We start from the raw sequence: 24,249 nt of genomic DNA, 5'->3' as shown, positions 1-24,249 counted from the left end.
ATCATTACTTCAGTCTTCAGTATCATATGATCCTTCAAAAATCATTCTAATATGCTGATTTGCTGTTCAAGAAACATATTTTATTATTATTATTATTAATATTTAACACAGTTGAGTACTTGTTTTTGGGATTCTTTGATGAATAGAAAGATCCAAAGATCAGCATTTATCTGAAATAAAAAGCTTTTGTAACATTATACACTATACCATTCAAAAACTTGAAGTCAGTATTATTTATTTATTTATTTTTGGGGGAAAGAAATGATAGAAATGAATACTTTTATTTAGCAAGCATGCTTTAAATTGATCAAAGGTGATGATAAAGACATTTATAACATTACCACAGATTTCTATTTCAGATAAATGCTGTTCTTCTAAACTTCCTATTCATCAAAGAAACCTGAAAAAATTCTACTCAGCTGCTTTTAACATAATAATAATAAATGTTTTTTGAGCAGGAAATCAGAATATTAGAATGATTTCTGAAGGATCATGTGATTGGAGTAATGATGCTAAAAATTCAGCTTTGAAATCACAGGAATAAATTACATGTTAAAATATACTGAAATAGAAACCAGCTGTATAAAATAGTAAAAATATTTCAAAATTGTACTGTTTTTGCTGTACTTCGGATCAAATAAATGCAGGCTTGGTGAGCAGAAGAGACTTCAAGAAGAGACTAAGACAATAAAAATCTTACTGTTCATAAACTTTTGACATAGTGTACATACACACACACTTTAAGTAAAAAAAAAAGCAATAATGTATCAGGCAATGTACAAATATTACACTATTTCAGACTGTTTGGGCTAACAATGGCATATATGAAATTAAAGGGATAGTTTACCAAATAATGAAAATTCTGTCATAAATTACCCACCCTTATGTTGATCAAAACCTGTGAGAGTTTCATTCGTCTTATGTCTGTCTATGCAGGGTCAGAAAGCTCTCAGATTTCATCAAAAATATATTAATTTGTGCTCTGAAGATGAACGAAGGTCTTGAACGACATAAAAGTGAGTCATGAATTACAGAACTTTTGGGGGTGAACTATCGCTTTAAATACATGAAATCATAATTGGCAGAAATTAAATCTCATGCTGGTAATTAAAGTCTAATAAACAGCTTGTCATCATCATCATTCTTAGTAAAGGAAAGAAGCGGAATTTGATCATCCAGTCTGGTTCTTATCACTGAACAATAATAATCACATCTGTCAACACTTTGTGAACACTGATCACTTACTAACTCTATTTCAAAACTGTGCTTGTCCTAATTATTGAAAGACGGCAATCTTGACTGTCATACATTTGCATTGGTGAGTTTATAAGAAGTGGAAAAGACTGAATAAGAATCTGTTATGTGCAGCTCAGCTGCGCACCATGTGAAGGAGTATAAAGATTTACAGATGATGTACTCACCCCCTTGTCATCCAAGATGTTCATGTTATTCTTTTTTCAGTTGTAAAGAAATTGTTTTCTGAGGAAAACATTTCAGCATTTTTCTCCATATAATGGACTGCTATGGTGCCCGATTTTAAACTTCCAAAATGCAGTTTAAATATGGCTTCAAACGATCCCAAATGTGGTTGTAAATGATCCCAGCCGAGGAAGAAGGGTCTTATCTAGTGAAACAATCTGTTATTTTCATAAAAATAATACAATTTAAATACTATGTAATGTCAAACACTCATCTTGTCTTGCTCTCCCTGAACTCTTTTTATGAAAGTAACCGATCATTTCGCTAGATAAGACCCTTCTTCCTCGGCTGGGATCATTTACAACTGCATTTGGGATCGTTTGAAGCCACATTTGAACTGCATTTTGGAAGTTCAAAATCGGGGCACCATATCAGTCCATTATATGGAGAAAAATGCTGAAATGTTTTCCTCAAAAAACATAATTTCTTTACGACTGAAGAAACAAAAGACATTAATGTAAGAAATTACTGATTTAATGTTTATCATATTATTAAAAAAAATCAAACATAAAAATAACCACAATCCCACAAACAATATCACCAGCTTATAACCTGACAACACTCACACAATCCAACTATCATACAAAAGCACTGAGGAGCTAACAGCACACCACACTGATTCATTCACCTGCACATTAAAGAGAGAATAGACAACAAAAGAGCCGTATTTGCTGCCTTTAACGTGTAGCTACCAAAAGAGCAAGTCTCTCTGTGACACGCGTCAGCAGTAATTAATAGTGACCCAGTGTGGAAACGCTCACGTCATCTTGTTATCTCTCTAGAGAATTCTCTAGACCCTGCCAAATGCCTGACCTGGGCCTCAGTTGGGCTTTTCAGAGAGGAAGAATAAGCCCTGAGCTTGTGACACAGACAGAATCACTTCTAAAACACAGGGGATCAAACTTCCAGCTTAAGTAGAGCTCATCTAACCAGTGGCTAAATTGCTTGAGCGCAGTGCTCAGCATTATGGGACAAAATATAACTTGAAATATCTAGTCAAATTAAATCCTACCGCCTCAACCTGATAGCCTATGTGTGCTTAGTCTGCCGTTAAACAAGATGAACACTGACTGAACTAATATTTCAGGAGTGATGCAGTTACTAGGCACTCTTATCTATTTCTGAATGTCTATTCTCAGACTCTAAATGCAGAGCAACGCTTTACCCGGATACAGGGAGAGAAGGTGACTGAGGCTGATGATACAAGGTGACTGAGGCTGATGACACACCAGGGCATGACGATCTTTGAGCAACATTGCTCAAAAAGTTGGGAACTTTAGGGAATGTGCTAATAAACATTTCAAAGCATATGCTTTGAATGCCAGGCACCCTGATTGCACAGGTAAGAATAACCATAATAACAAAAAAGGGTCCATGAACCGATAACCATAAAAATGCTTAATATTGGTGGCAATAATCATCCAGGCCAACAATTGGTCGACCACTAATAGGAACACAAATAATTTTTTCATGGGCTGTCTGGAGGATATTCTGAAGTGGAAGAAATATAGTTTCGTCATCTACATCATTTACATCATTGACTGTTTTTGAAAAACCAGGGGTGTAGGAATGTTTTGTATAGAGGGATGGGGGCGGGGGGTAATGACCCCAAAAAATCTCCCAAAAAGGTGGACCAGGAGTTGCAACAACCTGGTGAAAAATAATCTTTGTTATGAACGTTCCCTTGCATAATTGTATCTACACTAGCAGTCAAAAGTTCATTTATGTTTTTTAAATAAGTCTCTTCTGCTCACCAAGCCTGCATTTAGTTGATCCAAAGCACAGCAAAAGCAGTAACATTTTGAAATATTTTTACTATTTAAAATAACTATTTTCTATTTGAATATATTTCAAAATGTCATCTATTTCTGTGATTTCAAAGCTGAATTTTTAGCATCATTACCCCAGTCACATGATCCCTAAGAAAGCATTGTAATATTCTGATTTGCTGCTCAAAACAATTATTATTATTATTATTATTTTTAAAATAATTTTAAAAGATTTTTTCAGGTTCCTGTTATGAATAGAAACTTCAGAGGAACAGCATTTATCTGAAATAGATTTTTTTGTAATATTATAAATGTCTTTATCATCAATTTTGATCAGTTTAAAGCATCCTTGCCATATATATATATATATATATATATATATATATATATATATATATATATATATATATATATGTGTGACCCTGGATCACAAAACCAGTCATAAGGGTCAATTTTTCGAAATTGATCATCTGAAAGCTGAATAAATAAGCCTTCCATAAATTGTTAGGATATGACAATATTTGGCTGAGATACAACTATTTGAAAACCTAAAATCTGAGGGTGCAAAAAATCTAAATATTGAGAAAATTGCCTTTAAAGTTCCAAATAAAGTTCTTAAAAATGTATATTACTAATCAAAAATTAAGTTAAATTCATATATTTACAGTAGGAATTTTACAAAATATCTTCATGGAACATGATCTTTACTTCATTTCCTAATGTTTTTTTGCCATAAAAGAAAAACCAATAATTTTGACCCATACAATGTATTTTTGGCTATTGCAGAGCAATGAAGAGCAAATCAACATATTAGAATGATTTCTGAACGATCATGGGACACTAAAGACTGGAGTAATGATGCTGAAAATTTTGCTTTGATCACAGGAATAAATTACATTTTAAATATATTAAAATAGAAAACAGCTATTTCAAATACCAAAAATATTGGATCAAATAAATACATTCAAAATTCAAAACCTTTTGACTGGTAGTGTATATATTACCTAATAGGGGCACTATATACTAATACTCTTTTCATGGGCTATCCGGAGGATATTCTGAAGTGGAAGAAATACAGCTTGTTCATCTACATCATTTACTATTTTTGAATAACCAGCGTTGTATGAATGTTTTGTAAAGAGGTGAATTGCGACACCCTGATGAAAAATACTGAATTTCAATTTTTAATCGGAATCAGAATCACCTTTGTTATTCTGGCTAAGCCTGTCATTCTTGAAACTAAGACTTAAAATCGAGCAAATATGCAAGACATGGGGACTTAGTCATTTAGCATGCTTGAATAAATGGTGATAGGACATATTATGTATAGCCTATATAAAAAATACATTGAAAATTAAAATAATAATTATGAAAACACTTTGTAAAGTAAATATGTTTATTAAAAGGATATTGAATACTGTAAAATCTAGCCAACATACAAGCCTACAAGGAGATTAGGTCATCCTTTTGATTTATGGAAATATTAGCATAACATTAATAGGCTACTAGACAGCATCACTTCAAATATAGCTTATGTCTAACAGAGCTAACTAGCCTGTCTCGTCATCTCTATCCCACAGGCAGCAGACGCCTGCGCTCGCTGATATGACAACTGACAGATCCTGCAATTAGTGAAAAGATAACCCACCCTGCCCTCTGACACCAACACACCACTGCAAGCTAAAAATCGTCCTCGTTCAAACCAAATTCCTGCCAGCACAGCGTGTGCGCGTGTCTCCAAACACAAAAACGAGCACGTTTCCATGAGAACCTCCCACCCGCTCAGAGCTCGACCCAAACGTCCCGCTAACAACCTGGAATAATAACATGACACACACAGAGTCATTCTTACCGATGTATTACCTCTGACAATAGATCCGGGGTTTACTCTCACGTTTTCTTTAGAAAAAGCGAGATGTGGATCGGCTATGGAGGTCTGGTCCTGGCGTCCCCGGCGCTCTCCCTGCTGTCACTCAACTGAGCCCCAGGCAGCCGCTTCCGGGACTTCCATATTTGGGAAGGATGAATCAGAGAAAGGTTACATCAAGATACCTAGATAGAGCAGTGAGACACACTGAGAAGGTTTCTAAGGACATCTTGAATCTTGATAGTGCCATCATGAATTGCATTATATACTGAAAGAATGGCAAACGGCTAATTAGTAAAAATGAAAATACGACATTGATGAGAGTGAATGACACTCATTTCAAAAGGTGTTTTTATATGAATAGTTTTATTACAATTGTGCAAGGGAACGTAATATTTTTGTATGTTTTACTTGAGTCATTCAATTAAAATTTTTGAGAAAATATCACTGAAAATCATAATAATAATAATAATAAGCCTGTGGGTGAAATTTAGGATTTATTAGCAGCTGTAGGGAAATAACCAGAAGAATAACAACTTAAAGTAAACGGTAAAACTGTTTGCACTATAAACAAGTGTGTTCATAATTAAGATAATACATTAAAATAACATTATGACACACCAGTTTGGAATATCAAGCAGCAAAATGAACAGTTTTGTACAGCTAAAAATAGCTGGACAAGGATGAGACCGGAAGCCACACCCATCAAATTTACAAATAGAAAAAAAGGTGGATGCAAATATTAAATATCAGTAATATTATTACAAATATTATTAAAACATAAATGTGTTTAAAAATATATAAAACGAACATGATTTACAGGGACATACAAGGATTACAAACATTTGTAAGAACTTGTCACAAGGTTTTAGATTTTCAAAAGATTTCTCCTTTTTGTCATTGCATTTATATATATATAAATATATACACTACCGTTCAAAAGTTTGGGGTCAGTACATTTTTGTTGTTCCTTTCTTTTTTTTTTTTTTAAGAAATTAATACTTTTATTCACCAAGGATGTATTAAGTTAATAATTAAAAGTGTATTAAAAGTTAATAATAAATAATTTACATTGTTATAAAATATTTCTATTTTGAATAAACACTGTACTTTTTAAACTTGTTATTCATGAAAGAATCCTGAAAAAAAAAACACAGGTTCCAAAAAATATTTGGCAGCACAACTGTTGATATTATCCAACATTGATCATTCTAATAATAAATCCGCATATTAGAATGATTTCTGAAGGATCATGTGACACTTAAGACTGGAGTAACAGCTGATAAAAATTCAGCTTTTCATCACAGGAATAAATTCTATTTTAAAGTATGTTAAAATAAAAAACATTATTTTATATTGTAAAAACATTTTGCAATATTACTGTTTTTTTCTATATCAAATAAATGCAGCCTTGATGAGCATGTGACTGGGGTAATGATGATATGTTATGACTTACTGATATAAACATTGTAATTAAACTTTATTTGGTGCACTTTATGTGCATAATGCACATCTTAATATTAAGCCTAACATATGTTTTAATGTCACTATTGAGGATTGTATGATCTTTAAATAATATCAGTCTTTAGATGCAAAATATTTAAAGTGTACCTAAAGTATACTTGCAGTAGTTCCACTTTAGCACATCCATCTTTAGTTGGACTTCAGCACTACTTCCGCACAATTAAAGTGCATTAATCACAAACTTAGTTGTTCCAATTTAGCAGATACTAAAAGTACAACTGCAGGGTATTTTTATTAAATACATAATATGTTATTGTATTTGTAGTATACTTAATATGAAATAAATGTATTTTAAATACATTTTAGTATGTTTACTTTTCACTATGGTATATATACACAACCCACATTTATGAACATTTAATTGCTTTGTTAATTAGTTGATTCAATTTCCATTACCTCTTGAGCAACTAATTATATTATCTACACTCCACATTTGCTTCATTGCACTTTTGACACTTTAACAGATTATCAAGTAATCTGCCTGTCAACCGGTATCAGTGCCCTTATTCTGCATCAGTTCCCATTGTCGTTTTTTTCCCGTGGTCCTCTGCTATCATGGCCGACGTTAGACAGGCGTCCCTGGTGATGGTGTGGTGGAAAGTTTCCACCACTGCTGTGTCACAGTAGTACTGAAACACGAGTCAGCGTCAGGTTGCACGGCGGGCAGAAATAGAACATCCTCGAGAAGCACCAAGTGCACAGATGTGGCCCTTTGGCATTTCTTATTGATAAGAAAGGCCCTAAATAATTCACAGAGCCACTGCGGGTCTCCAATATGCGAAAAAGCGTTGAAAGGAACCCCAGGTGTTGGGGTTGGTTTGGTTTTAAGTACAGATAAAACATGCGTTGTGAGGGTTATATTTAAATGTAGGGTTGAGTTACATGGATAGGAATTTAGGGCCTGTTTATGGTTATTACCCAAAGTGCTCTGTCCTGAACTTTAGAAGAGTGGGTACAACTAGGTCAACATGGTGGATCTCAGATCCATGACACAGCGATTTGGCTCAAACATTGCTCAATCTGTCCCATGTGAGGTTCACAAACAACATACATACACAAAACTACTTGTACCATCACCTGACTAGACATATTAAATTATATTTAGCAATTCTGGCGACGTGTGTTTACACAAACACATTCATTATTCAACAGCTCTCGGAGATCAACACTTAATCATGCATGTTTATTCAACATGTCTCCTCCTCTCGTTTAAACGTGCAGGATTTGTTTGAATCATTTGCAATGGTGCAAAACAATAAATTACACACATGAAGTAAACTTAACTATCTCTAAAGGAATATTCAGAGTTTGGTACATATCCACCTTATTTTTTTCAGTAAGAGCAAGCACAGCATTTGTAAATCTTATGGCTATAGACTGGCTTCTGGTCTCATCTGCGTCCAGCTATTTTTAGCTGTAGAAAACAGCTTGTTTTGCTGCTTGATATTGCAAACTGACAAGTCTTAGCATAATATTTTAATGTATTATCTTAAGTATGAACACACTGTTGTAGTGCAAACAGATTTACCCCCAGCAGACACGCAACATCATAAGACGATGATATTTGGTTAAATTTCTGTTGTGACGTCGGGCCAAAATTCAATGTCAGCGCTAATTTGATGTCCAATACCAACATCAGCTTACGTTTTTATTTTGTTGGTTTTTTTTAGGTTGTGTAACCAAAATCCAACCCTAAGTCAACGTCAAATTGACGTCAAATACTGACTTCAACCCGATTTTCATTCTCAACCAAAATGCAACAATTGTCCATTGTCATGTCCAACATCAACCTGATGTTATATTAACATCCAGTGCCTGCTGAGACCGTTTACTGCACGTTAATGAACTGGAAGCCTCGCACATAGGCTTACTTCGTGAAAAATTTAGGTTGTGGTTATGCACTTACAATAGAAGTGAATGGGGTTTACTGTTTCAGTAGTTTTGTGATGTAAACAGTTTTCAAGTTAACATGCTTTTAGAAGAAAAAACTACTTAATTTTATCTGTGTGAAGTTCGCCAATACCACTTGAACAACTATAAAAATGGTTAACATCCCTACATATCACATAATAAGCTAATTTTATCAGAAGAATATATGTCACTCTAAGAAATGCTGGATAAAAACAACTCAGTGCTGGGCGAAATATTAATTAAATAGTAAACATTTTTTAATTGCTTATTAATAAAAGTTCACCTTTTGATTATTGCTGATGCCTCTAGTAATTATGTGTCTAATTTTTAATTTACAACCTATTTTGTGTTCCTTTTAAGCTGGTTATATAGTCATTTTCAAACAATATAAAACATTTAACCCAACCGCCGGGTCAAAACAACCCTACAACCCAACTCTAAAAAATGCTGGTTAAAAACAACCCAGCACTGGGTGAAATATGGACAAACCCAATCACTGGGTTGTTTTGACCCAGCAGTTGGGTTAAATTCTTAACTCAACCAGCACTGGGTTGCATCTGAACCAGCATTTTTTAAAGTGTTACTGTTTTAAATCTAATTTAAGAAATCTGTAACCTTGATTTTTACCTTTTTTTAGGTAAAAGGTAAGGGTAAAATTTAGCCACAAATGCTATTAATTTTACCAGAGGAAATAGTGTTTTTTTTAATCTATTTTTAAATGGAATTTTATCACATTTCTGCAACCATGGACCACAAAACCAGTCATAAGGGTCTTTTTTTTTTAAATTGAGATTTATATGTTACCTAAAAGCTAAATATCTATGCCTTCAATTGATGAATGGTTTGTTAAAATAAGAAAATATTTGGCCAAGATACAACTATTTGAAAATCTAGAGGGTGCAAAAAAATCTAAATATTGTGAAAATCGCCTTTAAAGTTGTCCAAATGAAGTTCTTAGCGATGCATATTACTAATCAAAAATTAAGTTTTGATATATTTATGGTAGTAAATGTACAAAACATCTTTATTGAACATGCGTTATATTTTAGTGGTATAAAAGAAAAATCATTTTGACCCATACAATATATTGTTGGCTATTGATACAAATATACCCGTGCTACTTAAGACTGGTTTTGTGCTGCAGGGTCACCTATTGTGCCCATTTACTTGCTTTTTTTTTGAAAGAAAACAATGGATGATTCAAAATTATTCTTTGTGGTAATCAACATTATTACTCAAATGCTGTCAGAAGTGCAATTACATTATAAGCTTCACACTTCTGCTTTTAAATCCCATTCACTTGCATTTGTAAGTGCCTCACCACAACCAAGTCCAAATTATTTTGTGCGCTAATCAACATTAACCATCAACTGAGCTTAACTCGTAATGCACCCAGAATACACCTCTACCCACTCAATGTCTTTACAGGCAGAGTTGAGGTCAGTTAAATTTGTCACCTCACAAACCAGCATAAACAAGGTCATAAATAAGCATCTCCGTGTGTGGCGAGGAGAAGTGACGGCCTGGGTGTTTATACTGTTGGCTTGCTGAGAATATCTGTTTCTTTTTCACAACACCTTCATCCATGAGAAACACACAACAGCTTGTTCTTCGTCACTGCAGTGTGACTGCAGCGGTAAAGCTACCGCCTGTCTAAACAAAGGCCACAAGAAACAAAACATGAGCACTTTTAAGCCATTGAAATATTTTGCAATTCACCAAATAATAAGTTTGAACCGGGATGACTCAGTGATGTAGCAATGACCTAGAATGTGCGCTTTTGAAATACAATGAATAAGTTACACAATGTAACAATCTCCAACCATGAGCACACCATCCAGGCACCCAATGGAAATACTGACAAAAATCAGGCCTGTGCAATGAACAAAGCAGGTTTGAGGTTTAAATATAGAACCTTTTATTTCCATTTAGAGTAAATAGTGTTGAAAATCTGAAATAAGGCTTAAATACCTACAGAACGTTCGTATTTAAATAGTCATTAACACTTTACATGCCCAAATCCAGTGACAATGAAAAATGTCCTTGTTTGTTGTGTGTTATTCTTCTTCTTTTTTTCATATTTTCCCTTGTAAGAAAGAGTTCAAGTATAAAAATTCTCAACAGTGTAAAATAGCCCATCTGATGCATATTTAAAGCAATAGAAGCACAGCATCCATCCTCGACATTGACAATACATTCTAGTGTATGAAGCAGCATGTCCCTTAGGTTTCGCCATGTCTTTTTTTTGTCCTTTTTTAAAGTCTTTTAAACAGTTCTGGATATGACAAATGGAGATAACATGCCCGAAAACAACAGGCCTGCAATAAAATAAATGTCATACGATAGGCATTAAACTAGCCGATATTTAATGTCATGTTCTAAAATTCCAATGTATAAAGAAAAAAAAAAAAAAAAAAAAAGAATTGTACAGTGCACATACAGAATTGTATCTTAAATAAGTCCTACGCCAACATTTTTGGTTGAGTATGTTAATAATACTACAACTAAGCCTACTCAATAACTTATAATAATAATATGCCATGAGATGAATACATTATATCCATACAGTACCGCTTCCAAGTCTGTGACCTTAGAGCGCAACATAAGTCAACTCAAAATAAATATCTTAAATAGCAGATCTCTTTAAATAGCATTACAAATGTAAGGCACACAAAGAACCCTCGGATCCTTTCGCTATAGTGCTGTTCTGTAAAGAGTTGCTCATTGAAATACATAGACCTTATTACGTGTGCTGGTGCTCAGACATATTTCTTAGTGAACATATAAAGACCAGGCCGATAGCGGTTCGTCGGTATAGGGTTGAAAAGCTTGCGGGAACCCCCCTCCCTTATCGCGGCTCCTCGTCGGGTTCCAGATAAAGATCCGTCGCTGATATTGGGAGGATGCACAGATCTGACCCTCTCTAGGAGGATAAGAAGAGTTGACAGACCCGGGGATGAGACTGTGACAGCTCAACAAACGAGCACCAGTGATCTTTCCAGAGCAATCCGACTGTGTGTGTGTGTTTGTATATCAGTGCCTGTTCCTTCCACCACAGCAATTGCTCCCTGATTCTAATACTTGTATTGAGCAATGCCCCTTGCTTTTTTTTCCCTACGTAGTCATCTTTGTGTTTTACGCATCCTCCCTCGCCAACATTAGACAATAACACTTAAATTTATGTGTAACGGTGTACGTTAGTCCGTGTATGTGTGTGTGTGTTTTGTAAGCATATAATACAATAAGTCTCAGTCTTTTTGTCTTTTCGAGAGTGCCTTCAAATTGTTCGATGCCCATTGTGGGGGAGCAAAAGAAAATCTCTCCTGTTCCTGCACTTTGTTTTGTCCCCTGGCGGCCTGTTTGCTTTGCATAGGTCAGGAGGTCAATACAGGAGTCAGAGAAAAGGGGGACATTCAGCATCAGATAGATAAAAAGGTAGTTCACAACACATAAAACATGCTAACACTGGATCTTTCTCCATTTCGCCACAGTTAGATCTACTATCCCTGATTGGCAGAGTTTGTCGTTTCTAATTCGCTGAAAAATGCTCCATTTCCCTGATGATCAAAAAAAATGCACTTGAGAAGACGACAGAACAAAAAGAGCCCTCAAAAAATGAGAATAAATATAAAGGGGCCCTAGAGTCAAAACGATGCGGGACATTTCCAAGTGTCCTTCGGAAAAAACGGTCGCCTACATTAAATGACAGCATCGGGACTTAAGGTTTCGTCTATAACGCACCTATACCACAGTGATTAGTCGCTGCATACCTCCTTTCGCAATAAATATCCTACTCTAATATTAATTATAGTAATAAAGATAACATAATGATAATGATAATAGTAAAAAGCTAGATTCCATCCTTTTCTGCGATTTTTTTTTTTTTTGGTTTTAGTTTTTTTTTTTGTTTTGTTTTCTTTAAATCACAGCAAGTTGGAAAGCAATGGAGTTCCCATCTTACTAATAATCTCTCTATCAATTACTATCCCCCTCCTGTATGCTTGTCGTCTTCCTCCTCTTGCAATCAACCCACAACCAGCAACTATTTTCGTCACCATCCTCTTCATCATCTAGTAGCAGTCGCTGGGCGTCGACTCCCTGCGTGTCTCCCGTCCGCCTCTTTGGTTGCTATTGCATCCGTTCGGCTTGCAGCTGCTGAGGCTGGTACTGACCGAAGGCCGCAGCCGCGGCTGCAGACCCCGGCGCGGCGGTGGCCAGTGGCTGCTGCATGGCGTAGCCGTAACCGGCGGTAGCTACGTAGCCGGTTGCGGCGGGAGAGGCAGCGTACGGGTATTGCTCGTAGGCTGCGGCGGCCGCAGCGGTTGCAGCACTGGCGTACTGTGCGTAGGCTGCGCCTGTGTAGTCGATGTAAGGTGAGGACGCGGTGGCCGAGGCCGCCGCTGGCTGGATGTGAGGGATGACCACACTGGGCTGCATGAAGGCCTGCGGGTACACGTAGTGAGTGGGGATCCTGTGAGAGACAAACACGACAGCATGTTAGCAATGCATTATGGACATTTTACATTCAGAATCAGAACCACAACCACAGCGCGGCCAAGCACCCCATTTCCACAATTCAGTAACACCAAGGAAATGCCTGCTAGTGATGATTAGAAATATAAGGTTGCCAAAATAGTCATCTCTCTGTACAACTGTCATTCTGTGCCATTAGCGTTACCAAATAATTACTGTTTTCATACAGGTTTCATTGGTTACACAAAATCAGATACCCCACCCCACAAACCCATGTTGGGCTTATAAAGACGTTTAAACAGAGCAATCTTAGCTAGCGTTTACATGTTTAAGGCTGGAAGGTATTTTAACTGGTGCTGTCAAAATTAGCACATTAACACAGGCGATTAATTTTTTCAGTTTAACGCAGGGGCGGAGCTAGGGCTGGCCACCCCACTCACAACTGCTGCTTCTGTCCTTTTTGTGTGTTTTAGTCACAGAAAGTCTCTGACCACATCAAATGGGAGACTTTTCAAAAGCGCACTTTAACTTCAATTCAGTGCCAAACGAGTGTAGTCAGATGAAATGTTGCCAATTTCCTACCTACATACTGATACACTGTGCTTACAAATGCGGAGGCACACGCTGTGGCCTGTATCATTTTATATTAAAGCAGGGTTGCCAGGTTTTCACAATTAAACCCACCCAATTGCTACTCAAAACTAGCCCAGTAGAGTCTCGAGGAGGTCCCCTGTTAAAAATCGTGTTCAGGGCTGTTAAATGCATGTTTTCTTTTGGTCACACAGTGTTGCCAAGTCTGTGGTTTTCCTGTGGAATTGGGCTTTTAAGTGTATTTTACACCCCTGCGATTTTTAACGGGGGACCCCTCAAAACATGATTGGGATAGTTTTGGGCTAGTTTTGAGTAGCAAGTGGGTGGGTTTTATTGTGAAAACCTAAATTTGCATTCCAGGGACTAAATATGACGTTATTGTTGTTGTTTAAACCCGCGGGCATCAAAAACAACTCAGGGTAACAGTGTTACAGTAGCCCAATTCTGTGGGAAAACCACAGACTTGGCAACACTGTATTAAAGTGTGAATGAAACTACGAGCGTGCGTGTCAGATCCGTGTCACGTTCAGCAATGGCAGCTCTTAAAGTAATAGCAGCCAAATAAGCTAATAACCCAGCTGCTGTGATGTCTATTAATCAAAGAACAAAAGGAAATCAATAACTTTTTGTAGGTTTAATGATTTATATATATTTAGTGTAGTATTTGTATAGTATACTGTATTGTTGAATGGCTATAGTCAAATATTAGAAAAAAAAAAAATCCTAGAAACATCAGTAATATTGGTATCAGTAATACTCACCTTCAGTCATAAACAGTATATTTTTTATATTTGTTAATTTTGTATGTTGTTTCTACATTCTACATTAATTTGAAGATTGAATGTAAAATTATTGCATTATAAAAGTATATTTAAAAACTTAAATGTTAGGTGGGATTAAATCGCGATTATTCACGAATTTCAGAAAAAAAGTGTGATTATTATTTTTTTTTTTTACTTGATTGACAGCACTAATTTTAACTTAAAAATAACAAATGAAATCACCTTTTAATATTTAAAAGCCCAGTTTAAATTTGACTGAACAGTCCCCATCAGTGATTGGTCAAAAAAAAAAAAAAAAATTCAGATGCCCCACCTCAGATGCCCCATTGGCTAAGCCACTGTTGCTATCAGAAGGTAGATGCCACGTTGAGGAGTTTTAACATGCCACAATATTGCACAGTCTCTGGTTGTAAAAACTACCGCCATTTAAATACGTTAAGAAATTGGGTAGAGGCAGGAATGTGTAGGTTTGTGTTTTTAATATGCAACAACTACAGGTTTTTAAACTGTAGTACCTTTAAATGTTGTGGTAGCTAATGGTTTTGTCTTTTTGTATTGCATTAGTTTAGCAAAATCATCTGCTGAAGTCTATTGCAGATAGACTAGATGTTCTAGATATTCATACATGCGTATAACAACAGTTGCAGTCACACAGGCAAATTGCTCTCGAGTTTTCATGGACTGTCCAATTTGGCAAACAGCTTATGTATAGCAGCCCATAGAAATAGCCACTAATAGGACATCTACCTGACAAAGACACTAAAATAGAGCAATGCTTTGATAGTTTTGATAGATTTAATTTAAAAAAAATCATTTTAAAAATTCAATTAAACATCATCCCCTTCAGCTATTGGCCAATCAATCAGGTGCTCCACCCCCAAGTTCATACTATTGGCTGAGCCACTGTTGCCATGTCAGGCTGGTCGGGATTCTCAAACAAAGAGAGCAATGTTTTGATAGCGCCTCAGTGTTTATACTTTCTGGGCGATTCAATATCATCATACATTTGTCTGTGTTTTAACATTAAAAAAATATGAATATATACACACACACATATATAAAACAACTTTTATTACTTAATATGCTAAGTTAACAAATTCTGAATAAACGGCATCAGCCGTGTTAAAAAGTCACATGCGTTCAACACTCCTGAGTCCGTCCTGTGAAATGGGGGAAGGTAGGACCCAGGAGAGGCGAAGAGGAGATGAGGGGAGCATTGTGAATATGTCAGGGCTACTTTGACAGCTGGACAGTTTTCAAAAAGAGACGTTGCTGGCTGTTTCCCCCTCCGCACTTAGACAATGAGCCTCAGGCTGGACAGCGCACACAGAGGGGAGTTTTGATTAAATAAGCAATCAGGAACAATGAGCCCATTCTGCCTTTCATTACGTACCCCGTTGCACTTTCGGAGCGCTTTTCACATTTACTGTCTGCACTAAACAGACGGGTGAGAACTTTTTAAATTAGTTCAGGGATGACAGAATGCATTGAAATGCCTGTGACTAACTAAATATGATTTAATAAGGCAACTATATTGTTGAAGTCAAAGAGTTAAAGAGTGACATCTGTGGGAATTTAGGGAAAGAGATTTAGTGGAATAGAAAGTTCCACAGTGAGGCTTTTTTTAGTTCAAATGGTGTTTTTGAGTTGGTTAAGCTGGTTTTGAAAGTGAGAGAATGGTTCTATCATGGCAACCCTATTTGTAGCACACCATTATAAATCAATCAAACCTCAACCCCTGACCACCCCCAAACAAACTCCAAAACCTCTGCCCCAAATTAAAGAAAATAAGCATAACACAGGCGTCAAGAAAAAAAAAAAAGGGCAACAGTATGTATTACCAACATCAACTCAAACCAACACAACCACTCACATAATGCCACAAACGAGAGGAATGAAACAAAACCTTCCTTTTTCTCACTCAGGTCAAAGGGCAAAGATGCTCCTATGAAATCTTTCATAGATGCCTTGCCAGCCTGAGGTGACAGCAGGGATTGTGTTAATGTAGACTACCATAAGAGTCAAACACAGTGAAAACACACTCAGTTTCAAACATAAAGTCGTTCACATTCAACCTGCACAGGCACAACAACAACAAAAACGACAACACCTCACACAGGCAACTATTCTCTAGTACTGTGCAACAATTAATCGCGATTAATCGCATACAAAAAAGTTTTTGTTTACATAATATATGTGTGTGTACTGTGTATATTAATTATGCAAATATAAAAACACACACATACAGTATATATTTTGAAAATATTTACATGTATGTATTTTTATTGATATAATTAAAATTATATATAAATATATTTAATATACAATCTATTTTTCTTAAATATATCCATGCATGCATGTGTATTTTTATATATATAATAAATATACATAGTACACACATCTTTTGTAAACAAAAACTTTTATTTTGGATGCGATTAATCGTTGCACAGCACTACTATTCTCTCAATTAATAAATAAAATACTTTACTAATTTAAAACAAGTTTTACTGTGATCTTAAAATTGTTTCTTAATTAGAGACAAGTAAACAAACACATTTATTCTGTGATTTAAATATGCATCAGTGTCAGAACTTATTAACTTATTATCATTATTAATATTAGTTAACCACCAACAACTTAACTATTAGCAATTAAGGGACAATATTTGCCCCCTGGATCTTATTGGCATTTTTAAATTAATGGGGGCAGTTTGTAATTTGTAAAATTTGTAGTTAGAGTAGTGCTGTCAAGCAATTAATCGCGATTAATCGCATCCAAAATAAAAGTTTTTGTTTACATGTGCATACTGTGTATATTTATTATGTATACAGAATATAAATTCACATATACAGTATATATTTTGAAAATATTTACATGTATTATAGTAAATATACACAGTACTATGTATATTATGTAAACAAAATGTTTTATTTTGGATGTGATTAATCGCAAGTAATCGTTTGAGAGTACTAAATTAATTACTGGAGTAATTGTTATTAATTAAACAAAAATAATCAAATACAAAATATAAGCAGAGCTTGCCCATGCAAAAGTCATTCTGGGTGGTTGCTAAGGCATTGCTAAACTGTGGTTCGTCTTGACTCTGGATTGCATGAAGTTAGCTAGCTAGTAGCAAACAAATAAATGCAATAAATCTTTTAGCACTTAATGGATATAGCTAAGCATGTTTTTGGAAAAAAAAAAAAAAAAAAAGTAACACACTTGCTCAGTGCATTTCCATCACAAAATGGTCTAATATTAGATCAGTCTGTTGGTTGTTAGCAAATTGAGATTCACACTACCGAACACGCTGTCTAAAAGCAGTACCATGTTACGGAGAAATGACAGAAACCTTGCGCAACAACTTTTGTGTTAAATAAAGCACAGCTGACTCAAGACCACAGTCAGTGCAGCTCTTTCAGCATGAGTGACAGGGAGGGCTGGACGCTATTTTTTGCTTCCTCGGTCATTCCACACTAGAATGCCATTTTCTAAATGCAAGAATTCACCTTCTACATCTTTACTGATTTCTACTGAGCACTTAAGAACATACTACTTACGCCAAAATAATCAATGATTTATACAAAGAATCTTCTCCTACCGAAAACTGGTTATCAGATTCTTTCAAATAAAGATAAAAAAAATTGTTGTTACTGTGCTGCTCAACAGGGTCCATAAATATACCCATTTCGCCATCTAAAGCACTACTGGCCAGGAAACTTGAGGTTTGTGTCTAAATAAAGGTCAATTTCAGACTTGAGTTTCACAGATCTAGAAGACACCTGTCATCATCTGTGAAGATCTCAGCAATCAGGTCAACAAGAACTAGATTTACATATTCTACAGAATTTGGCCAAAAGCACTTTGTTGTCATAATCACACTATGTGTGAAAATGGCATATTAAATGCTGAGCTCATTAGAAACTCTACAAAGAAAGTTGCAGAACAGGCATGACTTTGCAAATTTCAAACCTGACCCATTTATTACACAGTCCCAATTTGACTACCAACACCGTTTGGTTGCGAATGGCCCCTGAGCAACCTTTTCCAACCGCTTCAAGGGCAAAGTATGATCCCACTGCTCATTTGACACGCAGCTTCCTGACAACACTGTCAAAAAATGCCTTAACACAATGCACTGAGGTGCCATCTCAGCGGCAATGTGGCACATGTTGGGCCTTGTTGAGTTTATCTCGAAGCTAAATGTCAGGAGCGGCCCAGCCCCCCAAGCCGAGAGCGAGTATGTGACAGTGACCGAAGCCAAAGAGAGAGAGAGGGAGAAAGAGAAAGACAGAGTGCTAAAGAGCGAGAGAAAGCTTCATGCGACTGCAGTGTCAGCACTACAGCCTTTGTGCAAAACAATGGTGAAGCTTGTTTTCCTTAACGCCGCACGGGGCCATGTGACGAAGGCTCGCTCAGGGGGCTGTGGCATCCAGACATTTGTTTGTCACAGCAGAGGGCTCACAACACTGCAAACACATGCATGCATGTCACAAACAGACACACGCTCACCCACACGCATACGCACACGCTGTGGAATCCTCCACAGATTAAATAATGACACTGAATGCCTGCCAGATTTTTCATATGCCTGCTGATATTACAGTAAATCATTAAGCTGCCTATGCAAACCGTTGTTTCTTTATCTTTCTGACTTTCGTGTAAATACACTACTGTTCAAAAGTTAGGGTTTTTTTAAGAAATTAATACTTGTATTATTCAGCAAGGATGCATTAATTTAAAAAAAAGTGACTTTAAATACATTTTTAATGTTGCAAAAGATTTAAATTTCATATAAGTTTTATTTTTACGGTCTATTCAAAGAATCCTGAAAAAATCATGTTTTTTACAAAAAATATTAAGCAGCACAACTTTTTTCAACATTAATAAAAAGAAGAAGAAGAAGAAGAAGAAGAAGAAGAAGAAGAAGAAGAAGAAGAAGAAGAAGAAGAATTGTTTCCTGAGCAGCTAATCAGCATATTCAAATGATTTCCAAAGGATCATGTTACACTGAAGACAGGAGTAATGGACGCTGAAAATTTAGCTTTGATCACATGAATAAATGACATTTTAAAATATATTAAATAGAGAACAACTTAAATAATAATTACAGTAATATTACGGAATTTGATCAAATAAATGCTGCCTTGGTAAACTTAAAAGACCAAAAATCATTAAAAACTTTTGAATGTTAAACAGCAATAAATCTATAAATAGAAAATTCTATCATCATTTACTCACCCTCATGTCATTCCATACCTGTATTTTCTTTCCTGAGACATAAAATGAGATGTGAGATCCGAGCTGTTCGTTTCCATATAGTAACATGGTGATTTTTAATGCCAAGCTCCAAAAAAGCAAAAGAAGCAGTTTAGATAGCATAAAACTGTCCATATGAGTTGTACTCTATACTTTAAATCTTCAGAACCAGAATTTAAGTTATACACCAAAAAGATCACATTGTCAACTAGTGCTGTCAAACTGATTAATCGCGATTAATCACATCCAAAATAAAAGTTTGTTTTTACATATGTGCATGTGCTTTGTATATTTATATGTCTAAGTATATTTTTTATATTTTACCTTTTAGTTGTGATTAATCAGTTTAAATTGATTTGACAGCACTAGTGTCAACACTTAAACACGCCAGTTTTGCAGTTCACTTTTAGCGAATAGCTACTTAAATGTCTGTCTTTTCATCACACAAAGCCTTCAAAAGACTTGGAACATAGTGCAATCATTGTGATGCTTTTACGTTACTTTTCTGGAGCTTGGCAATAAAAATGATCCACTTATGTTGTATGGAAAAAAAACATCTCAGACATGCTGCTTTCCATCTCTTTGCATTTCAGTAAAGACGAAAATATACAGGAATAATAAGTGGCTGAGTAAATTAGTATATTTTCAATTTTTGTTTGAGTAAACTACCCCTTTAAACTTTCTGGTCGGTTTCATTTGCATACAGAAATGGTCAACAGGGAATTTACAAGGACATTAAGACTGAGAAAGAAACGGCAGGACTCTAGAGACTCTGGATCCGCTGCAGGATGCCTTATAGGGCAAGAGTAAAGAGACGACGGTGGAGAGAAAGAGAGAGAGACAGAGCGAGAGCTGGAAAAGAAGGAGAAATGAGCAGACACAATGGAGATGGGAGAGAACGGTAAAGGGTGAGTATGTGTCATAGTCTCTGTGTTGTGAGTGTGACAGGACTCCCAATCAGTGAGCAAAATAAAACCGCAACGTGCAAGTTTGTAGTCGGGCTGTTGGGTTGGCGTGAAGAGGGATCAACAACGGCACACAAAACAAAATGGCACTCACTCCAATAACAAGACACCAGAAAACACAAAAAAAAAAAAAAAAAAGTGAAAAGAAATTAAAAATGATCAAAAACACAAGCTCCAGCAATAAAACACGTGAAGAAAATAAAAGAAAGCAAAGTAAAAATCACACTTTGCTCCGTGGCAAAGTTATCACTCCTCCAAAACACGGAAATTCAGCACCCCAAAACCAGCCTTTTTTTTTTCCATTAAATTAAAAAAAGCACACAGTTAAGCTATCAACACCACTTCATAACGGTAAAAAGGCACACACAGCTCTATGTACTATTAAAAGTGAAAGTCCAAACCAAAATAAAACCAACATACATGCATCTGTAATCACCATTTTCGAGCTCGTTTGTGTGTGTTTGAGTCTACAGGTACTGTAGCTACAGATCTGCACAAAGCTCTCAGAGCTATTCCTCAAACCACCAGTTATCTTAACCCAAATCGAGCCTGTCGGACCAGAGAAAGATAGACAACATTGAGTCAGGCTATAGTGTCAAGTGGAAAAGATCTTCTTACTCACATACACACACACACACACACACATACATACATACATACATATACACACTCTCAACATCAGTCTAATACTATCAAAGTGTTAAATAAGATTCAGTAATTATAAATAAGCACTGAACGTCATGTCTTCCCTATTATCAATGTATAAAAATACATTTGTTAATGACGCCTCTGTGAGATCATAATCTGCTCCTAAAACTGGTGTGATGTTAAAAACTACCACTGAACACATACATAATCTAATTTAGCAAATTCTAGGTGTTACTATTACTCACCCATATGGTCTTTGGATGAAAGCAGGGTGAATCTGAGGGACACCGAAGGTAAAACCTGCACACAAATGCATTCAATTGTATATTAACATGGCTCTCACTATTTGTGACCCTGGACCACAAAACCAGTAATGAGTAGCATGGGTATATTTGGAGCAATAGCCAATAATACAATGTATGGGTCAAAATTAGTGATTTTTCATTAGGATATTAAGTAAAAATCATGTTCCATGAAGTTATTTTGTAAATTTCCTACCGTAAATATATCAAAACTTAATTTTTAATTAGTAATATGCATTGCTAAGAACTTAATTTGGACAACTTTAAAAGCGATTTTCAGATTTTCAAATAGTTATATCTCAGGCCAGATATTGTCCTATCCTAGCAACCCATACATCAAGCTTATTTATTCAGCTTTCAGATGATATATACATCTTAATTTCCAAAAATTGAGCCTTATGACTGATTTTGTGGTCCTGGGTCACATTTTTGCATGTTATAATGCCAACTAAACCTGCTGAAGACATTGGTGGAACTACTGTTTTGTAAAAAGTAAATGGGACTGTATACATGAAGTACAACAGCTTACAGTTAATCACATCATTAAATCTTTAATCTCCTTTGCAGTCACTGTTTACCATTAATTAAGACCTGAAAATCCTAGGTAAACATCAGCGCATGTACAAACAAAGAAACTACACAACTAAAAAAAATGCCTATGCTTTTGTTGGAACATGAATGTATCTGCGCTTTGTCAGTCAAACCTTGCAGGCTCTACTGGGAGTCACAGTGTCAATATAAAAGAGCAATGGCTTCTATTGAATATTATCTTTATGTCGTTTCATAGCAACGCATAGAAGCCTCACCTGGCTGCATCACCCGTGGCTTGGCTCCGAGATAAGCCAGGTTAACGTTGGCTTTCCTGCCATCGATGATGGGGTTGGGGTCCTTACAGGCTCTGTCTGCAGCAGAGCGGTCTGCCATCGTCACCTAGTTTGAAACAGAACAAAGTGAACTGATGGGATACGCCAATTCTGGCAACATAAATACAAAAACAAGCTTCCATTGCCCTATTTGGTACTAGAGAAAGCCACTGCAGACTTCACATAATTCCTTTAAACAAACCCTCATGACCTCTGCCCCAAATGAGGCTTTAAACACAAGATGGTGCGTGTTACTCTGTTTATTTATAAGACCCCTGGCTAACAAAAATCATTAAAGACGGAGGTCACTTAAGGTTTTCTATATCTTATTTTGGATATCCTTGTGAAGCAAGCAACAGGTCTGTTGTGAAATCCACTAGGGTCCTTTAACGTCTGCTGTGTGGACTGTCAAAACTTTACAAGTTGGCTTGTTTACTCAGTCGCTGAGGAACTCTTATCAGGGTGCTTCTAGTCAAACTCGACAGCTGAGCCAACAAGGGCCTGTTTTAGTTTTCAACCGTGCACTTTGTTCGGTCAGGAATTATGAATATTCTGACTACTAGCATGCATCTTGAATTTAAGCTTGGATTTAAAGGGGCCGTTCCCTCAAAAACGATTACCCCAAACTTCAATGACTTTTTTTTAGAACACAAAAGGAGATTTTAGGAAAAATGCGATCTCGTTCACAGTTCACTTTCATTTTAGCACTTTTTTTCTGACATAAAATGAAAGCGAATTGGGAATGGGATATTCAGGCTGAGTTTCGTGTCGCCACATTATGAGGGTGAGTAAATGACTAAGGTGAACTGTCCCTTTTACAACACAGGTTTCAATATCAGTGAGTAAAAGAAATGCATGCAGATGGAATAAAACAGTTTTAAAAGTTAAACCTTTATAGCGGCCACTTACTAAAGAAACAAAGTATATGAGCCGTCAAGCAGGCGCGTCACGCACAAACTCGGTGCGTTTGATTATAAAACAACTAACGTTAGTGAGATGCCATTTAAATGTGTTGTGTCACGCTGCCTGTCACAGCCGCGGCGCAAAATGTTTGTTTCAAAAGTTTACGTTTGACAGCCTCTACCGTCATAATGGGAATACTTACAAATCCATAACCCCTGGACTTTCCAGTCTGTCTGTCGGTAATGACCACAGCTTCTTCTATTTCGCCGAACACTTCAAAATATTTCCTTAGACTGGAATCCGTCGTATGATACGGAAGACCACCGACAAATATCTTGGTGTAAGTGGTGTCCTTTTGGGTGGTATGCATCCTCACAAAAAATGCTCAAGTGCAAAAAAAAAAAATAAAAAAAGGGAAAGCCGATAGTGCAATTTAGGACTGATAATGACCGTACCACTCCTTTAATATTCCGTTAAAATATTCACTAGAAGTTACAAAAGGCGATAGCTGAGGAATATAAAACGCAGGCGCGCAGATGGGTTTTAATGTCAGAGGTAGATTAATGTGGTAAGTAATGTGGAGCGGATTGAGCCAAGGATCATCAGGTGGGTCGAACTCCTCTTCCAAACTGACGTGACTTCTAAAAAGTGCGTGTGACCCATTCCTAAAAGCACCCGGTTTAACCACACCCAGATCACTTTGAGGGAGGTACGAGCACGCTTGACCCCACGCCCACTACACGCGCTGAACAACAGCTGGACGGCGCACAACGGGCATCTGTGTGTCTTTGTTCAAGAACTGTAGACATTTCATACAGTTGTTGTTTCAGTAAATGCATGTAAATTAGTGACAGGACGAAATAAAAAATACTAGAAACGCCACTCTTTTCTAACATCAACCTTCCTTATAAAC

At 36.2% G+C, this 24,249-nt stretch overlaps 2 protein-coding genes across 5 annotated transcripts in view; both read right to left on the bottom strand.

Moving 5' to 3' along the window:
• The window catches only part of cap2 (cyclase associated actin cytoskeleton regulatory protein 2), a 36,702-nt gene extending 31,433 nt beyond the window's left edge, over window positions 1-5,269 (bottom strand). Inside the window, exon 1 of one of the 4 annotated variants that reach the window (XM_051137071.1) lies at window positions 5,112-5,269. The gene's annotated coding sequence lies outside the window, so the exon portion shown is untranslated. Of the gene's footprint in view, window positions 1-5,100 lie in introns of all 4 variants that reach the window. The other 3 variants (XM_051137072.1, XM_051137070.1, XM_051137073.1) reach the window with 3 other exon arrangements.
• Window positions 5,270-10,777: 5,508 nt separating this feature from the next.
• On the bottom strand, window positions 10,778-23,988 carry rbm24a (RNA binding motif protein 24a). Its single transcript, XM_051137053.1, has 4 exons — window positions 23,539-23,988; window positions 22,377-22,500; window positions 21,514-21,568; window positions 10,778-13,021 (listed from the first exon to the last, which is right to left on the bottom strand). The coding sequence occupies exons 1-4, from the start codon at window positions 23,704-23,706 to the stop codon at window positions 12,679-12,681; spliced, it is 690 nt and encodes a 229-aa protein (XP_050993010.1). The 5' UTR covers window positions 23,707-23,988; the 3' UTR covers window positions 10,778-12,678.
• Between the last annotated feature and the right edge of the window lie 261 nt (window positions 23,989-24,249).

The sequence above is a fragment of the Labeo rohita genome, chromosome 19, assembly GCF_022985175.1.
Source record: "Labeo rohita strain BAU-BD-2019 chromosome 19, IGBB_LRoh.1.0, whole genome shotgun sequence".
Taxonomy (NCBI): Eukaryota; Metazoa; Chordata; class Actinopteri; order Cypriniformes; family Cyprinidae; genus Labeo; species Labeo rohita.
Note: the sequence above shows the minus strand (reverse complement) of the source record. Positions and strands in the feature narration are given on the sequence as shown.